Source organism: Leptidea sinapis, chromosome 6 (genome assembly GCF_905404315.1).
Source record: "Leptidea sinapis chromosome 6, ilLepSina1.1, whole genome shotgun sequence".
Taxonomy (NCBI): Eukaryota; Metazoa; Arthropoda; class Insecta; order Lepidoptera; family Pieridae; genus Leptidea; species Leptidea sinapis.
In genome coordinates, this window is record NC_066270.1 from 5,681,709 (window position 1) to 5,698,584 (window position 16,876).

Consider the following 16,876-nt stretch of genomic DNA (forward strand, 5'->3'; position numbering starts at 1 on the left):
GCATAGATCATTATTCGATGCTTTATAAGATCGGCAAAGATCTTGTGATTCCTCGGTATATAGAAGCATATAGGCCGCGTTGATCATATACCAATATATAATCTTATAATATAATATATATATCAAATAACCCGAATGCATGTTCGTTTGTCTTCCTACCTACATAAAAAAACCTAACGAATACACTATGATCGGCACTGTTTACAATAATAAGAAAGGCAGAAAGGTGTGTGTGGCTAGTCTTGTATACCTAGTTACCTTCATACTGCGATATGTCTTACAGAATTATTTTGTGGAGTAGGCCGCAGATGTAGACAACATATTTTTGCTACAGAAACAGTCTATAAAAAGTTCGGCTCGGCAGATAGATGGCCGTTGGGGCAGTAAGGTCCTTTCGATGGCGACCACGTACCGGAAGACGTAGTTTTGGAAGTTCCCCCCAACAGATGGACCGACGATATGGTCAAGATCGCCGGAGTAGGTTGGATGAGGGCAGCACAGGACCGATCGTCGTGGAGATCTTTGGGGGAGGCCTTGTCCAGCAGTGGACGTCTTCCGGCTGAAATGGTGATGATGATGTTGAAAAGTTCAATGGGTTCATTGAGAGAAAAGTTTTATTTATATTATGACGGTAGATATATTTTCAGTACGAATGTATACCTACGAGAACCGCATGTAAAATTAAATATATAACCTATTAATAATCTAAAAGCATACAAACTACACCTAGTTATAACTAATGAGGCAGTATTAAATATAATTGGATATCAACTATCTACTAATATACTATTATATTTATTAGTCTGTGTGCCCTGTGACATAGGCCTCTTCCACCTGCATCCATAGTACTCTATCCTTTCTCTCCTACTCCATATCTTTCCACCCGTCTTTTCAATGTCATCTCACCATCTTTTATTTTGCCTCTATTTCTTTGTACGTTTCTTGGGTGCCCAACCTCTCGCACGCTCAAAAAATATTAACCAATTTAAAAACGTATATTGATGATTGACTCAAAATAAACATAATCTCACACTTCAATCTCTACTAGGCATTGTAAAAGTGTTACAACTTTTAAATGGTTTGCATTATATTTTATTATAAGTTCCCAAATTATATACAAATCATACATTATAATATAAAATATGATTTAAATATCATGTTAAATATTATATTTTGAGTCATAAAATAGTTGGAACTAATGTTTATAATGTCTATTGAATAAGTTTTTCAAACTAACGTAAAAATATGATCTATAGGTAATTCATACGCCACGCAGTACATTCCATGTAACTTATTCTAGATGTTTAAAAGGCACTCGAGCACATAATATACACACACAAATATTTATATATAAAAATAAAAAAATAAGCATATTTCAAATATTATTGTAGAGATTGTATGTAAGTAAATAAAAACTGCAATACATTAAAGAAAATTAAAAAAAAGCACAAAATAAAAGTTACAAAACCATTAGACAAATATTTATAATTTTAGGTCTCAACTGATGTGTATCATTTGCATATAAATAACATTGACATAATATGACCTGAGAGGAAAAACATAAAAAATTACGAAAGGCCATAATATATCGAGATGGAACTAGTGCAACCAGTGGGTTGCTAAATATAGTTATTTCTACTGTAAAGAAATTAAATATATTTGTCAAATGGGTGTCGAAGGTTAAGCCCGGCTGCACAAATACGTTTTACGATTCGATGTTCCGACTGTACTACTCACTCTCGACTCTGAAACACTAGATTTCTGCGATGTAGGGGATAACAGCGAACACTAAAGCTCTTACGAGCCGAGGAAGATTATGTATGAAATGCGTGGATCTAAAATAGAATCGAACAACGAATGTGTGCGGCTGACGTAAGCGTACAGACCTCGGGCAGGGCGTGTCCGGCGGCGAGCAGGTCGCGCACGCACGCGGCGACGCAGTGCCGCAGCTCGGACCGCTTGCGGTGCATTCGGGACTCCACCTCGCCGACCGCCTCCTCCTGCTGTCGCATCTACACGCGCCGAGCCAAATCATAACAAAACTACACGCGAGCTCGGAATCATAAATGATCAAACGTAAACAAGTCACATTTTTAATTGTTAGTTAGGACTAAGGATAATATGAAACGAAATTTATTTAAGTTTGTAGCTATTTGGACAAAATAAATAGGATACCTCTCTACGTTAATACCATTTCACGAATGACATATCGACTTTAAAGAATTTACACAAAGAAAATTTATTCCGTGCTGATTCAGTAGAGTTTAAAAATAATTCCAAGTAAACAAATATTTTTATTATAATAAACTTTATTGCCTATCAAGTGAATTATATCATTAATTTATGAACGTACCGTTATAATTCCGAGCTCCATGGTAAATAATAAATAAAACAGCGCATGCGCTAGCCGCGATCTAAAAACAATATGTGGGAACATAACAGCTAATCTATTGTTTATTACTAAAATGATTATTGTGTGTTACCAATGTTTCTCGACTGGCACACTACAACCGAACTCGATCGTTCACATATATTAAGTTGCTTATGTGAATAAGAATATAAATTATGAACACAGGCAGAACATAAAGTCCTTACAGCAAGCTTTTTCTTGTTTGTTTGCGAAATATTAACTTATCACCTGATTTATGGATCGTTGCTTAGTTATATTAATAAAATCTTGACTTTGATTTTCATTTGATCACTGTCATTCAAAACAGCTCCTTGTGAATGTTTAAAAAAAATTAAATATATAATAATTCTTTGAAAAGTTAGTGCTAAACGCGATGTACACAGTATTTATAAATTTTTCAACTAGTTTTTTTGTTCGATTTGATCGATTAGCAAAGTATATTATTATGTGTTCGAGAAACGTGAGTAGGCGAAGCGAAAGTGCAATGACACAAGCGATTGCAGCAAACAACTACCAATGACACGAGTTCATGTACCTATAAATATTGGCCTATTTTAATATAATGGAGTAATGGCATAATATTCAACTGTTCAATATCAAGATCGTCTGCGCTTATACTCGTCCAGGTAATCTATGCCAGTTGCCAACACAATTTAGACTTTATAATAAGCAATAAAAGCTCTAGATTTGAATAAAATAGCCTATATTCCTAAAAGGATCGTCTGTGAAAGCGAGCACGCGTCATCGGCAGTACTGCTCTAATTTCAGATGTCATTAACAATGGCAGTTGTAGGAGAAATGATTCTGAACTAGTTATGATAAACGATTTTTTTTAAATAAAGAACGTATTTTCACTCTTATGGGTTTTGTGATTTTATGCTTGTATTACAATTCCGGTGCCAATATACTCCAATAATAGAGAATATTATGCTTTAAAGGTATAACTTAATACATTGTTCAGTGTATTCCATATGGTCGTTTGAACAAATTTATTATTAAATACACTCCAATAGTAAGGCCTCATCCTCTCCAAAGTTACTCTGATTAACATATACATACATTTTCATATATTATTTCAGAGAAGCGCCGAGTTACCTTCACTCGACCCTGATAATTCGGAAATCATAATAGACGCAAAAGAAGTACATTACAAAACGCAACATAGCATTATTGACAGAGGCTTAAAATATACAACTTCAGCTCTAATATTCACTTATACGCCACGCGATATGTCGATTACTCCTTGTTCATACAAATAGAATGACCACAGATTTACCTTTTTTTCATGTTCTTTTTTTTTACATCTCTATTTTTATGAAAATAAGGGACGAGACGAGCAGGACGTTCAGCCGATGGTAATTGATACGCCCTGTCCATTACAATGCAGTTCCGTTCAAGATTCTTGAAATATCCAATAATTCTGAGCACTACAGTTGCACTCGTCACCTTGAGACATAAGATGTTTGGCCAGTAATTTCACTAGTTAAGGCGCCCTTCTGACCAAAACCTAGTAATGTGAACACATTAATGCTTCACGGCAGAAATAGGCGCCGTTGTGGTATCCATAATCTAACCAGCAGCCTGTGCAAAGGAGCCTCTCACTGGTCTTTCAGTCACCTCTCAAAACATAATCTTTCTCTTTCGGTTCATCTCTTTTTCACGCCTTCGTCCGTCATAATTAAATCACACTCACACATGACGACCTGTATAGCCGAGTGGTTAGCGATCCTATCTACTACGGTAGAGGTCCCGGGTTCGAATCCCGGTAGGTACAATCATATGATGAATATGGATGTTTGTTTCCGAGTCATGGATGTTTATATGTATTTATGTATGTTTAAGTAAGTATATAATATTAAATATGTCAACTCTTGTCTTGCAACCCATACCACAGGTTATACGCCCTATTTGGGTCATGATAATTGTGTAAAAGTGTGTCAATAATATTATTATTATTATTATCATATGCCGTCACTGACCGCGGCCAGTCCGTCCCGCAGTGCGGCGGCGTGTGCGGTCAGGCGGCGCCCCACTTCCCGCTGTCGGCTGCGCAGTGCGCGGCGCCGGACGGTCCAGCCCCGCTCCAGCGAGCGCCAGTCGCCCGACAGCCGGCGGCACGCCGCGGCGTACTCGCGCTCCATCGCCGACCGCTCCTGCGCACCCCACAAAATGTAAAGCTCTGTTCACACTGACGCTTCTCACGCGCGGGACGGAAGTTGCTCGCGCCGATTGTGTCAGCTAACTTGTATGGACGTGTTCATATTGACGCGAGTAGTCGCTAAAGTTGAAGCGAAACAAGAGCGGGACGCCCGGTGAGCTTGTTTTGTCTCTCAATGCTGTTCAATATGGAACTGTTTCTTGTGATACTTCTTCTGCTACTGCTAACAACAGTTAAATTTCATCTTCGAAATCAAGAGACATGATGTTTCTCTACTGTAGAACCAAAAATAACACCCGGGAAGTCGCGTCAGTTTGAGAAGCAAAGCGAGCGAGCGAATTGCTCTAAAACTCGTCCCGCGTCCCACGCGTTATTCGCCTCAGCTTGAACAGAGCTTAATACTATCTGTAACTACAATCTTTTGTAAACCACACTTACGTTTGCGCGTTAACTACTAAAAACCTAACATATCACATTGTTCGACAACGCTATCGTCCGAGGTTGTTTGACGACTCCTATGCTACTTTTCAGGTTGTTCAGGCACAAACGAGGGCTATGGAAAGATCTATGTTGGGGATATCTCTATGCGATGACGTCCGAAACACCGAAATCCGCAAGAGAACAGGACTAACTGACATTTCAAATACCATAGCCTCTAGGAAGTGGAAGTGGTCGGCCCATAGTTTTCGTAGGTCCGATGGAAGATGGGGCAAAAAGTTGTTGGGAGTGAAAACCACGAAAGGGGTTCAGGAATGTTGGAAGACAACCAGCAACATGACGACGATGAGGACGATTTGTGTGCGAGCGGCTGGGAAGAACTGGATGCAGAAGACTCAGGACCGCACAAAATGGTCTAAAATGGAAGAGACCTTTACTCATTATTGAGTACATCAAGGTTGAAGAAGGTGCTCCTTTTTATTCCTCACTTAGTATCACAATAATATGTCTCGAAATCTCGAGCGATTACCAAATCTGCATTCATCTACAAGAGAAAACCATATTACGTACAGTATTTCTTCTCAACTCCATTCTAGCGAGCCCTAGTATCAGCTCGACCTGATGAATGAAATTCATAATATGGCTTTGTTTCATCTTTAAAAAAAGCGAGTGTTGTACACTCACCTAAGGCTAGGGTTACTATGGATATGATTTACACTGACAACGACGAACGCGTCAGAATATGCACGACGTCGTCAGAACCACTCGAGCGTTCAAACGAGTTTGATTTTTTCGCACGACCTGCGTCTGTGAATTTCGAGTAAATTGGTTTCCACCATGGATAACGATAAATTGATCAGTCTCGTGTACGAGAACAGATGTTTGAGCGATATGAGAGACAAAAATTATCACAACATAGAGATATTTCTCGGCAAAAGTGGGAGAAATTTGTCCAGAACTCAACACTAGCAGTAAGTACAATTTTTTATTTTGATGTTGGGTTTACATTTTTTTTTTATGGAATAGGAGGACAAACGAGCGTACGGGTCACCTGTTGTTAAGTGATCACCGCCGCCCACAATCTCTTGCAACACCAGAGGAATCGCAGGAGCGTTGCCGGCCGTTAAGGAAGGTGTACGCGCTTTTTTTGAAGGTACCCATGTCGTATCGTCCCTGAAACACCGCACAAGGAAGCTCATTCCACAGCTTTGTAGTACGTGGAAGAAAGCTCCTTGAAAACCACACTGTGGAGGACCGCCACACATCCAGATGGTGAGGATGATATCCTAACTTGTGGCGAGTCGTGCGAAGGTGGAATTCGGCGGCAGGAATCAGGTTAAACAGCTCTTCGGAACACTCCCCGTGATAAATGCGGTAGAAGACACACAATGAAGCGACGTCTCTACGCAACGCCAAGTGATCCAGCCGTTCACAGAGCACTGGGTCCCCGACAATTCGAGCTGCTCTGCGTTGCACGCGGTCAAATGGATCGAGCTGATACTGGGGTGCGCCAGACCAGAGATAACAGCAATACTCCATGTGTGGCCGGACCTGCGCTTTGTAGAGCGCTAGTATGTGGGCCGGCTTGAAGTATTGCCGTGCTCTATTAATGACGCCCAGTTTCTTTGAAGCCAATTAGGCTTTCCCTTCCAGATGACCACGAAATTGGCAATCGCTCGAGATTTCGAGACCCAGTATTCCTATACTAGGCGAGGCTTTGAGGGAAGTGTTGTCGAAGAGCGGTGATACGACAAATGGGGTTTTTTTAGTGGTAAACGCGCAAACTTGAGTCTTCTGGGGGTTAAATTGGACAAGGTTCAATTTCGACCGCGACCTTTTCAAGAGAGGACTCGATAGAAGACACAAGTTTCTCCCGGCACTGGTCGACGATTTCCCGAGAGAGACCTGCATGGCCCGTGTATATGGCATCACCAGTGCTGTCGTCTGCATAGCAATGAATGTTGGAGGTGTCCAACATATCATTGATATGCAGAAGAAACAGCGTGGGAGACAGCACACAGCCTTGGGGCACTCCAGAATTCACAGGCTTCGGGTTCGAGCAATATCCGTCGGCAACGACCAGTATGCTACGCCCAGAGAGGAAGCTGGAGGTCCACTTGCACAAGCTCTCGGGAAGCCCAAATGATGGAAGTTTGGAGAGGAGCGCCTTGTGCCATACACGATCAAAGGCCTTCGCTATAACTGCCAGGCCTTCCCCTTTGCTTTCAATAGCCGCAGCCCAACTATGTGTCAGGTATACCAGAAGATCACCTGCCGACCGACCATGGCGAAACCCGTATTGTCGGTCGTTGATCAACTGGTGACCCTCTAGGTATACCAAGAGCTGACGGCTAATTATGCTCTCCATGATTTTAGAGAGCAGGGAGGTAATAGCAATTGGCCTGTAGTTTGCCGGATCCGAACTGTCTCCTTTTTTTTGGATCGGATGGACAAGGGCAGACTTCCATGAGTCAGGGACTACGCCTTTAGAATAAAAGTGCCGGAATAAACGCGTTAGCGCCGGCGTCAACTCAGGGGCACACGTCCTAAGCACGATTGGAGAAATGCCATCCGGCCCGCTCGACTTCCTGACGTCCAACGAAAACAGAGCTCGCCTAACAGTTTTCTGTCTGAACTGTACTTCAGGCATAGAGCTCTGACACCGCGGGATGGTCGGCGGTGTTTTTCCGTTGTCGCCAAGAGTCGAGTTGGAGGCGAAAAGAGTGCACAAGAGATCGGCTTTCTCTTTTGCCGTATGGGCCAGGGTGTTATTCCTCATGTGCAACGGCGGCATGGACGGCTGGCTGAAGTTACCAAGAGCAGCTTTCGACAACGACCAGAACTTGCGTGTTCCGGTCGGGTAACTGGAAAGCTGCTCGCCGATTTTGACGACGTGTTTTAACTTTGCACGAGCGATTTGCCGCTTAAAAAATCTGGAGGCACGGTTGTATTTCCTCTTAAGAACTGTGCAGTTTGGATCCTTTGTGCTCAGCGCCGCAACCCAAGTTCGATACGCCTGTTTTTTGCAGTCAGATGCTGCTTTAACTGACGCATCGAACCAGGGCTGTGATCTGCCACCGATGGGTACTACAGAGGTATTGGTATAAAAATATCCATACCCTGTAGGATCACATCGGCTACTGCAACGGCGCAGGCACTAGGATCATCCGAAGGGAAACAAACCCTGCCCCAAGGGTAGGATGCAAAAAAGGAACGCATCCTATCCCAATCTGCTGATTTGTAGTGCCAAACGCGGCGGGTCGCTGGTGGTCTGCGACGTTGGCGTCGGAGAGGCACTACACTCCTGACCAGGCAATGGTCGGACGTTCCGAGAGGGGCGTCGACAAAGACCTGGTAACCATCGGGATGTGTAGTCAGCAGAAGATCCAATAAGGACGGCATGTGGCTATCCACATCCGGGAGCCGCGTTGGCGACTCAACCAATTGGGACAGACCATACGCCAATGCAAAATTATGCACAGATCGCCCTGCGTAGTCTGTGGTACGTGATCCAAGCCATTCGGCATTGTGCCCGTTGAAATCACCCAAGACTACGATTTCAGCGGAGGGGATCTGTGCAAGTACGTCGTCAATTGCCGCTTGAACGCATCCCATGAGATGATCGGTTTCTGCGTTACCACTATGGGACCTGTAGACACACGCATAGATGCGGACGCGGTCCTCTAAATCTACGCGGAGCCAGATAGTGGACAGGTCCCTACCCTCAAAATTGCCGAGACGGCGACAGCAGATATCCTTCCTAACGTACACACATACCCCGGCATGAGGCAAAAAATTGTACTCAATTTTGTACCCGGGGTACGTTAAATATGACGTATCGCTAGGTCGAGATATGCGTCTCAGTAAGGAAACACAAGGCCGGCTGCGCCGTCTCAAGGTGGTGGTGGACGGCGTTTAAATTGGAGTGAATTCCCCTGATATTGCAAAAGTCCACGTTGAGAGTGGAGCGGGGTGCCGTGGTGATACTGCCTCGTTTGTCCTTGGTCATGCGCGGTTCTGTGCCCTCCCCAGAATACGAAGGGCAGCCCGAGCTAGAGTGCCCGGGGAGGGATTCTCCAACTCTGGTAGAGCCGGTACCCTCCTGGGGTAAAATCTTTTTTATTTCCGCTGTCATATTCGGGTGGATGGGAATGGCCACCGGTCCTCGACACTAACCTATGCGAAACATAGCGGCACTAGGCCTCTACTTCACGCCGGTATTCTATGCGAGTGTGGTAATTAACCCGGACGAGTCTGGCCCGATTGTGCTGACGTCAAAAGACGGCAGCGTGACTCCCCCACTTCTAAAAAGCCCTTAGTCGCCTCTTACGACACCCATGGGCCTGGGGCTCCCCTATTCTTTTTACGCCCCGGGAAAAGTACAGGGCAGGACAGTTTATTACAGTAGGTTGTATTGAAACTGAATTTCACCTGCTAGACTAACAAAATAATTTTTCAAAGTTTCTCTAGTCTCATTCGCGCTTCTTCCGTAGTGATTATATCTCCGTGAAACTGGCACATTGTGTAGGGACTCAAAGTCCACCTCGGGAATATCAACGGAATTAAGACCTTCTTTATCGATGTCAAATCAAATTCATCAATATCGTCCATCTTCGCTGGACGGCAGAAACGAACTGACTATCAGAATAACAGAAAACGCGCACAGTGTTGCAGCCTTGTTCTGACGAGGATTTCGGACGTAGTCGTCAGAACAAATTTTAGTCAGAACTCGCATCCATAGTAACCCTAGCCTAAGATGTTGGCAGCGATCTCTTAATTTTTTTTGTTTATTAAAATAAGGGACGAGACGAGCACGACGTTCAGCTTATTGATACGCCCTACCCATTACAATGCAGTGCCGCTCAGGATTCTTGAAAAACCCAAAAATTCTGGGCGGCACTACAAATGCGCTCGTCACCTTGAGACGTAAGATATGATGTCAAGTCTCATTTGCCCAGTAATTTCACTAGCTACGGCGCCCTTCAGACCAAAACACGATAATGTTTACACATTACTGCTTCACGGCAGAAATAGGCGCCGTTGTGGTACCCATAATCTAGCCGGCTTCCTGTGCAAAGGAGCACAAATGATTATTCTGGTGCTGCAAGAGAGCATGGACGATTGTGATCCTTATCACCGTCTCGTGATCCATGAGCTCGCTTGTACTTCTATTCCGAAAAAAATATCACCTCATCCAGCTGCTTCTGAGCCTTGAGCAGCTCCTCACGTTCGGCGTGCCACCGGCGCTGCTTCTCTTGCTGCTGCAGCAGGAACTCCTGCCTCTCCCGCTCCAGTTCAGCCCGCTGTGCCGATATCCGTTCGCAGCGGATCTCGCTGTCCAGATCACTAAGCATAACACATAGTTTAATTATTAGACGTAACGAAACGATCAAGATGTTCCTCTAAAAGCGGGATTGCTGCACCAAATTTTTTAACAAAACATGTTTAAAAAAACATGTTAGCAAAACAGTCCGTCCGCTTATGTTTTTGTTTCATTTCGAAAATGAGATCCGAATTCAAAAGTGCATCCAGCTTTTTGTATTTATTTTTATGACCTACCAATGTAACATCCCAAAGAACCGGTCAAACAAAGTATTTTCTTTATTCCGCTCCATCTCAAACAAACCAAATAGAATTATTATCAGCTTCTAATGATAGGTACGTCTTCATTCAGTGACCGCTAACAAATTATGCGTTAATTTCCCTCCCCGCAGGCGAACGCGGGTGATGTTATCCATTTCTCGCGGTAGCATAATGTTTTATTTAACAAAACTGTTAAGCCACGCCCCTAACTGTTTATAAAACATGTTTTAGTGTTAACAAACAAGAAAACATGGCGCAAAGGACGCGGCTTAATAACTTAACAATTAGTAATACATCTTGCCTAATACAATATAGTGCGGCGCAGTAGTGGAGAAAGTACAAAATTCAAAACAGAATCGTAACTGCTCTCGCCATCTTGTAACGAGTCTCTTCAATCGAAACACCAATAGTGCCAACATACTAATGTTTGATATACGCCATTTTGGCACTGTTGGCCATGTAGCGAGAGTCTGCGGTACTAAAACTAGTGATGACAACCTCAGCAAACATCGATAGATGGTAGGAAACTATTTACAAAAAAAAAATATGTGCTTTATTATGTTGATTCTATAAGTATAAATAACACGGCAAATGAACGAAATTAATACAAAATGCAAAAATACTTCAGAGTATTGTACGTTCCTCCGCAGCCATTTGCATTATACGTCAAAATTAGTTCTCTGGACGCTCGCGAGTGGCGCTACAAATAGGTACAAAAAATTTGCTATCAAACATATGTCTAGTGGTATTTATACAAGTCAGTGGTTTGAGGGCAGAAAAGGCAAAGTTGTGACCGCTATACGACCACAGATACTTACGATATAGTGTTGTTGAGGTTTTCCGTGCTGGCCGCGAGGTCTGTGGTGGACCACGACAGCAGCGAGAGACGCGACAGGTTGATGTTGGAGGTGCTGCCCTCTGCACGAAGCTTGGCCGCCTCCGCCGGGTCGTTGTAGCGGAACATGTTCGTGCGGCCCAGCAGAAGTATACAACCTGACAAACATTTTTGAAATTTATATATTCTAATTATTTAATGGAAATCACTGCAAGATAAAATCTTCTTCAAAGTAATGACACCGATTATGGACTTTTTTTGCAGACATCATCGCTTTTATATGAGCTTCTTATTCTTATACGTAGCCCATTACATGGCAGATTTTTGTAATGGTGGATTACTATATAGCTCAATTCGAAAATATGTGAATAAGAGAAGACCCATGTGCTTGATTATTAAAAAAAAGCGTAATATTTGCTTTTTTAAATTTGTTCCTGTAGTGGCATAATTTGATTGATTTAACAAAAATAAATTAAAACCTGTACTTATTATTATTATTTTTTTGACTTGATGGTGTATCCTCTTAGATTTCGGCAATGACGAGGAACCTGTAGTTACTAAATAAATTTTGATGCACATAGGAGTGTATTATGGATGAATAATTAAAAATTATATACTGTATCCAAGAAAACTGATCGGATCTCTCACCCTGGCTAAGCTTAGCGGGCTTGTCCAGAAGAACTGTATTGAGCCAGCACTGTGCACCAGACGCCGGCCGTATGGTGGCCACGCCCTCGTGCAGTGACACGGTGCAGTGCAGAGGGAGTACACCAGCGCCGCTCAGTACTATGTCCGGCGTCGGGGAGTACTCCTCGCTGCCTATCACCGTCTCTCCTTCCTAATAGAATAGAATAGAAATACTTTATTAGTAAACACATAACGCATAAATCTTAAAGTAATGAATTACAATGAAATGTAACAAAATTTATTAAAATATAAACAAAAAAAATAATGATCTGTGCGGCGCGTGATTCCCTGCTAACAGGAGCTGACAGTCATTGAAGACACCAACACAACACTGGTTTTCAGCAGCCCCACGTAACATTTTGAGTAAACAGCTGTTGTAGTCTGTGGGGATCAAATGGAGGTTCCAAGATATATAACATACTGCTAATATTAACTTTGAAATATGTGACACGCCCATAGAGATTCATATCAATATCAAAGAGATCAGATAACACAGGGAATCAAGCGCAACACTCTAATTTCCTTGTTTATTAAGTCCTGATTATATTAACTTGCCTTCAAATGATACAGGGTGACCCCAGTGGACAGAAGATTGTCATCAATGCCGACTAGATGCGGCATGTCTGAGTCCAGCACGACACCGAGACCGCTCTTCCGAAGACCGAGCGCTTTCTGCTCTTGTAGTATTTGCTGGGTTTCCCGCCACTTTTCTGTCCATTTTTCTGTTAAAACTTTCTCTTGCGCCTCCTTGCGCTGGAGGGTAGCAAGCACTCCAGCCTCTGTCTCAACAGGAACCTAAAACATATGTAGGAAATTTAAGAATGTTCTTTTAAACCACACACTATCCAGCCTACCCTAAGCCACTTATTTAAAAAAAAAACAAAAAAATATGGATATTTAATTATTTTTTTTTTAAATAAGTAAAGCAAGCCGCTTAAGCTGATCTCTTTTTTTATTCTTTGCAAACCCGAAAGCGACTTTATAAATTCACTTCATATTCAAAAACGCTTTCGAATACAATCTCGGAAAAGGAATATTTTCTAAATTAGATATAAAGTACCTGGACTACCGAGCCTTGTTCGGATTTTTAAAAAGGTACAAAACTTGAACAAAAACAAAAAAAACGAATAGGACATCGGATTCGAACCGGGGTCACCTGATTCCGGATCACCCAAAGTCCCATCTGAGCTATTACAGTCTTGTATATAGTGGCGATATTTACCTTTGCATTCTAATGTTTCTCATTAAAACACGGATAAAACACATTTTTTAAAATTGAAAGCTAGCTAGATAATTTCTCGCCCCCGAACTAAATTTACCCGTATACTTATTTTCATTAAAATCCTTGGAGCCGTTTCCGAGATTCAGATTATATATTTAAAGATTAAAATATATTTATATACAAGAATTGCTCGTTTAAATATTTATATTTATTAATCAACTCACAATATTCTGTGTGATTTGCCCACGAAGTTTCTCGATCTCCTCGCGCAGCTCTCTGATGAGCTTGACGTTGGGGTCCTCGTTGATTGTGGGCTTGTTGATGATGTTCTTAGCGCGGTTCGCGTACCGCAGCGTCGACAGTGTCTCGCCGTAATTACAATCCGCTGGCGATATCTTTACAAAGTATGTAATAGTTATTTATGCAACTGTTGTGTAATAAGGGGTATTAAAACACGAATGTGGGTAATAATAGTATCACATGAGTGTTTTAATACCTAATTATCAACAATTGCATACAAGACTTTATCTACACCCAAAATATCAATCCTCTAAATATTCTGAAACAGCTTACTGCCAACATTAAAACAGCTAGTCCTAGTAGTAAACTAATATCAAGGTGCAAGCATTTATATGATGAATATGGATGTTTGTTTACGAGTCATGGATGTTTAAATGTATTTATGTATGTTTATATGAATTTATGTATGTTTAAGTAAGTATATTGTATTAAATATATCGTTGTCTTGTAACCCATAACACAGGCATATTAACTTGGGGCAAGATAATTTGTGTAAAAAGTGTGTAAATATTATTATTGTTATTATTATTATTATAATATCATCCATTACTGATTATATACAAATAAACTAAGTATTATTGCAGCGCTTAAAATATCTGGCGGTGTGCTGTCATAACTTGAATAGCTAATTTTCGTAAACAAACAATAAAAATACTATCGAAGGAAAATGGCGGGGATTCGAATAACCTACTTTTGGCTGTCTGTTGAAACTCTTTGCGCCTAAAGGGATTGAAAAAAAAAACAAAGGAGTGTTGTTATGAAATTCAGTACAACATTACATCACTCATTTGGATGATGTAATGGTTATTAGGACATTGGGTGTTTTAATGTTGCCAATAAGCTAACGTCTTTAGAATCTTTAATAGAGGATTTAAAGCATGGGTGTAGATAAAAAATATTATCAAATTATAGACCGGTGATTATAGAGATACTACACAGAAAATAAACAGCATATTTTTAAGGTAGTCCTTTAAATATAATTACCGTGTTCAACACACACGCAATATTTTAAGCAAAAGCAATAAATCTTTGTGGTTCAGGAGTTATTTAACTATATATATTTGTTATAGCAATTTTTTTTTAAATAAAACAGCACAAGAGTGGTGGTTTTGATCCCTATTCTTCCTTCTGACTATCTGACTATTGTTAAAGTACATAATTATAACATGTTACTTACCGCAGCAATCATTATAGTTTTAGAGTTTCCACCCAACGAGTCTTTCAACAACCAAGTCAGGACGGAGTCTCGGTACGGTATGAAAACATTCTTTTTAGTCTTTGGCGATCGAACTGTAGAGATAAAATTTCATACATACGATTAGTTATCGATAATATAAAACGAAACACTACATTAGAATGACAGAAAATTATAGACAAATAATAAACAAAGAAAGACTCAATACAATACAGACTAATATTGAACCTTGGGGAACACCTGTATGAAAATAATAAAACCTTCCATAAGTGAGTCATCACTAATAGTTAATAAATATTAGATCAATGTAAACGACAATAATATGAATGAAACCATTATGTTCTACTAAAATAGAGGTATCATTGTTGTCCAAATTCATACACACTGTATCAAAAGCAGAGTACGAATCGCTCACCTTCCACAGGCTGACTGGATTCTGCCAAGGCTGATATAACTGAGCCAAGAGTAACCAGTGACTTGTTAATGTGAGCTCCTTCCACCAGCCTCTGTCCCGTAGCTCCTGTTGCATCTGCACGTTCACTGGGTACATTAAATATAAAAATACATTATGTTATGTTTTTAAAGTGATAACCTCACTTCTAGTATTAATACACAAATAAAATTTGAAAAACAAAATTTTATGAACGATGCGGGACTCGAACCCACCATCTCCGGCGTTCCGTGCCGGTGCTCTAACCAACTGAGCCAACAGTTCGAGTAGCCACGTAAGCCAAGTAATAATCAAGATAAGTACAGTCAAAAAGAAATATAACTGATACAAAGTAATCACAAGAAAGCCGCCGATCACAAGAGAATCACAAGATAATTCGATCATTTGGGAGGTAAACTAACCTTAAGGCTTAAATGCCCTATGCTTTTTGTTGTAATAAATAAAAATTTTGGACCTGTTAATTTAGATTTTAAAGAGTGGCTATAAGTTTCTTACCTTATTTGATTAAAGCTCATCTCTTCCAAACCACCACGGTAAATGATGAATTGTGTAACTTTGACATTCGTAAGTATAATTATCTTGGTCATAGATCTCCGCACCTATTTCATATTGTACTAACCTTCCAGCGAGATCCACGAGATGCACCTTGGAGACTGTCTCGCTCGGCATGTTGTTGTGGCGCAGATAGCTGGCCTGCACGAAGGTGATCGTGAAGATGGCGTGCGAGCGAGACGACACGTCGTTCATCTGCGTCGAGGCCGTCGTGCGCTGCAGGTTCCCGCGGTGCATGCACTCCTGTTAGTGAAGGGCAACGTAGTTAGGTTCGGTAAAAATTTAAGACCAGTTTAGGCTTCTGGGTTAAGACCCAGAAGCTAAGGCTATAACGACTATAACGCTTCGCTGCGGCGTATATTTGGGCGAAGCGAGGTAAAATAAGTCTGTGTACAAAAACAAAACAAAATTAACCAAACAAGATTTGATCAATCGACTCAATTTTTCAATAAATAGCGCGTGCTAATTTATAATAATTTGTAAATCATGTTTGTTTTTAATTAAAATAATTGAATCAAGTCGAAATTCAAAATAATGTCTCGACAATAACCTAGAAAATTACGAAAGCTTTCTTAAATTTTTTCAATATTTTTTTAAATTGGTCCAGAAATGGCCGAGAAACAATTTTGACACAGAAATCAATTGGAGTCACCCGGTGGAAAAAGCGCTAAATTTGTTAAATCGTGCGACAAAATACTGTTAGCTGTCAGTAATACGGGGTTTCGCAAACACCAATATAATACTGCAAATACTTAATTACAGGTCGGTTGCAGTCAGTGATATACTCCTGAGTATGATATATCAATAACATTAATACTGATCAGCAAATAACACACGAGTATCTCATGCTATAGGTATAGTCCCGACTGCTCATTTTGTCGCTCAGTTACTGAATGAATCCAAGAATAAGCGCGGCCCTTTTGTATACCGGTATGGATTATTGTAGAATGATCACAAAAAAATTACATCAAATGCAGTTTGCAGTAAGAGCTTTATATGGTTATATTGCCTGGGCGATTTATAGGCTTTTTGACCTTGTTTGGGC

The 16,876-nt window shown here is 41.0% G+C and overlaps 1 protein-coding gene across 1 annotated transcript in view; it reads right to left on the bottom strand.

Annotated features, from left to right (window-relative positions):
• Positions 1-16,876, bottom strand: part of LOC126965184 (kinesin-like protein Klp98A) — a 62,699-nt gene that overhangs the window by 22,919 nt on the left and 22,904 nt on the right. Inside the window, exons 6-14 of the mRNA XM_050808626.1 lie at positions 15,899-16,074; positions 15,244-15,368; positions 14,811-14,923; positions 13,558-13,728; positions 12,663-12,906; positions 12,073-12,258; positions 11,408-11,582; positions 10,196-10,352; positions 4,480-4,563 (exon numbers count right to left, since the gene is read on the bottom strand). Coding sequence (XP_050664583.1) covers positions 4,480-4,563; positions 10,196-10,352; positions 11,408-11,582; positions 12,073-12,258; positions 12,663-12,906; positions 13,558-13,728; positions 14,811-14,923; positions 15,244-15,368; positions 15,899-16,074 — 1,431 coding nt within the window. The remainder of the gene's footprint in view (positions 1-4,479; positions 4,564-10,195; positions 10,353-11,407; positions 11,583-12,072; positions 12,259-12,662; positions 12,907-13,557; positions 13,729-14,810; positions 14,924-15,243; positions 15,369-15,898; positions 16,075-16,876) is intronic.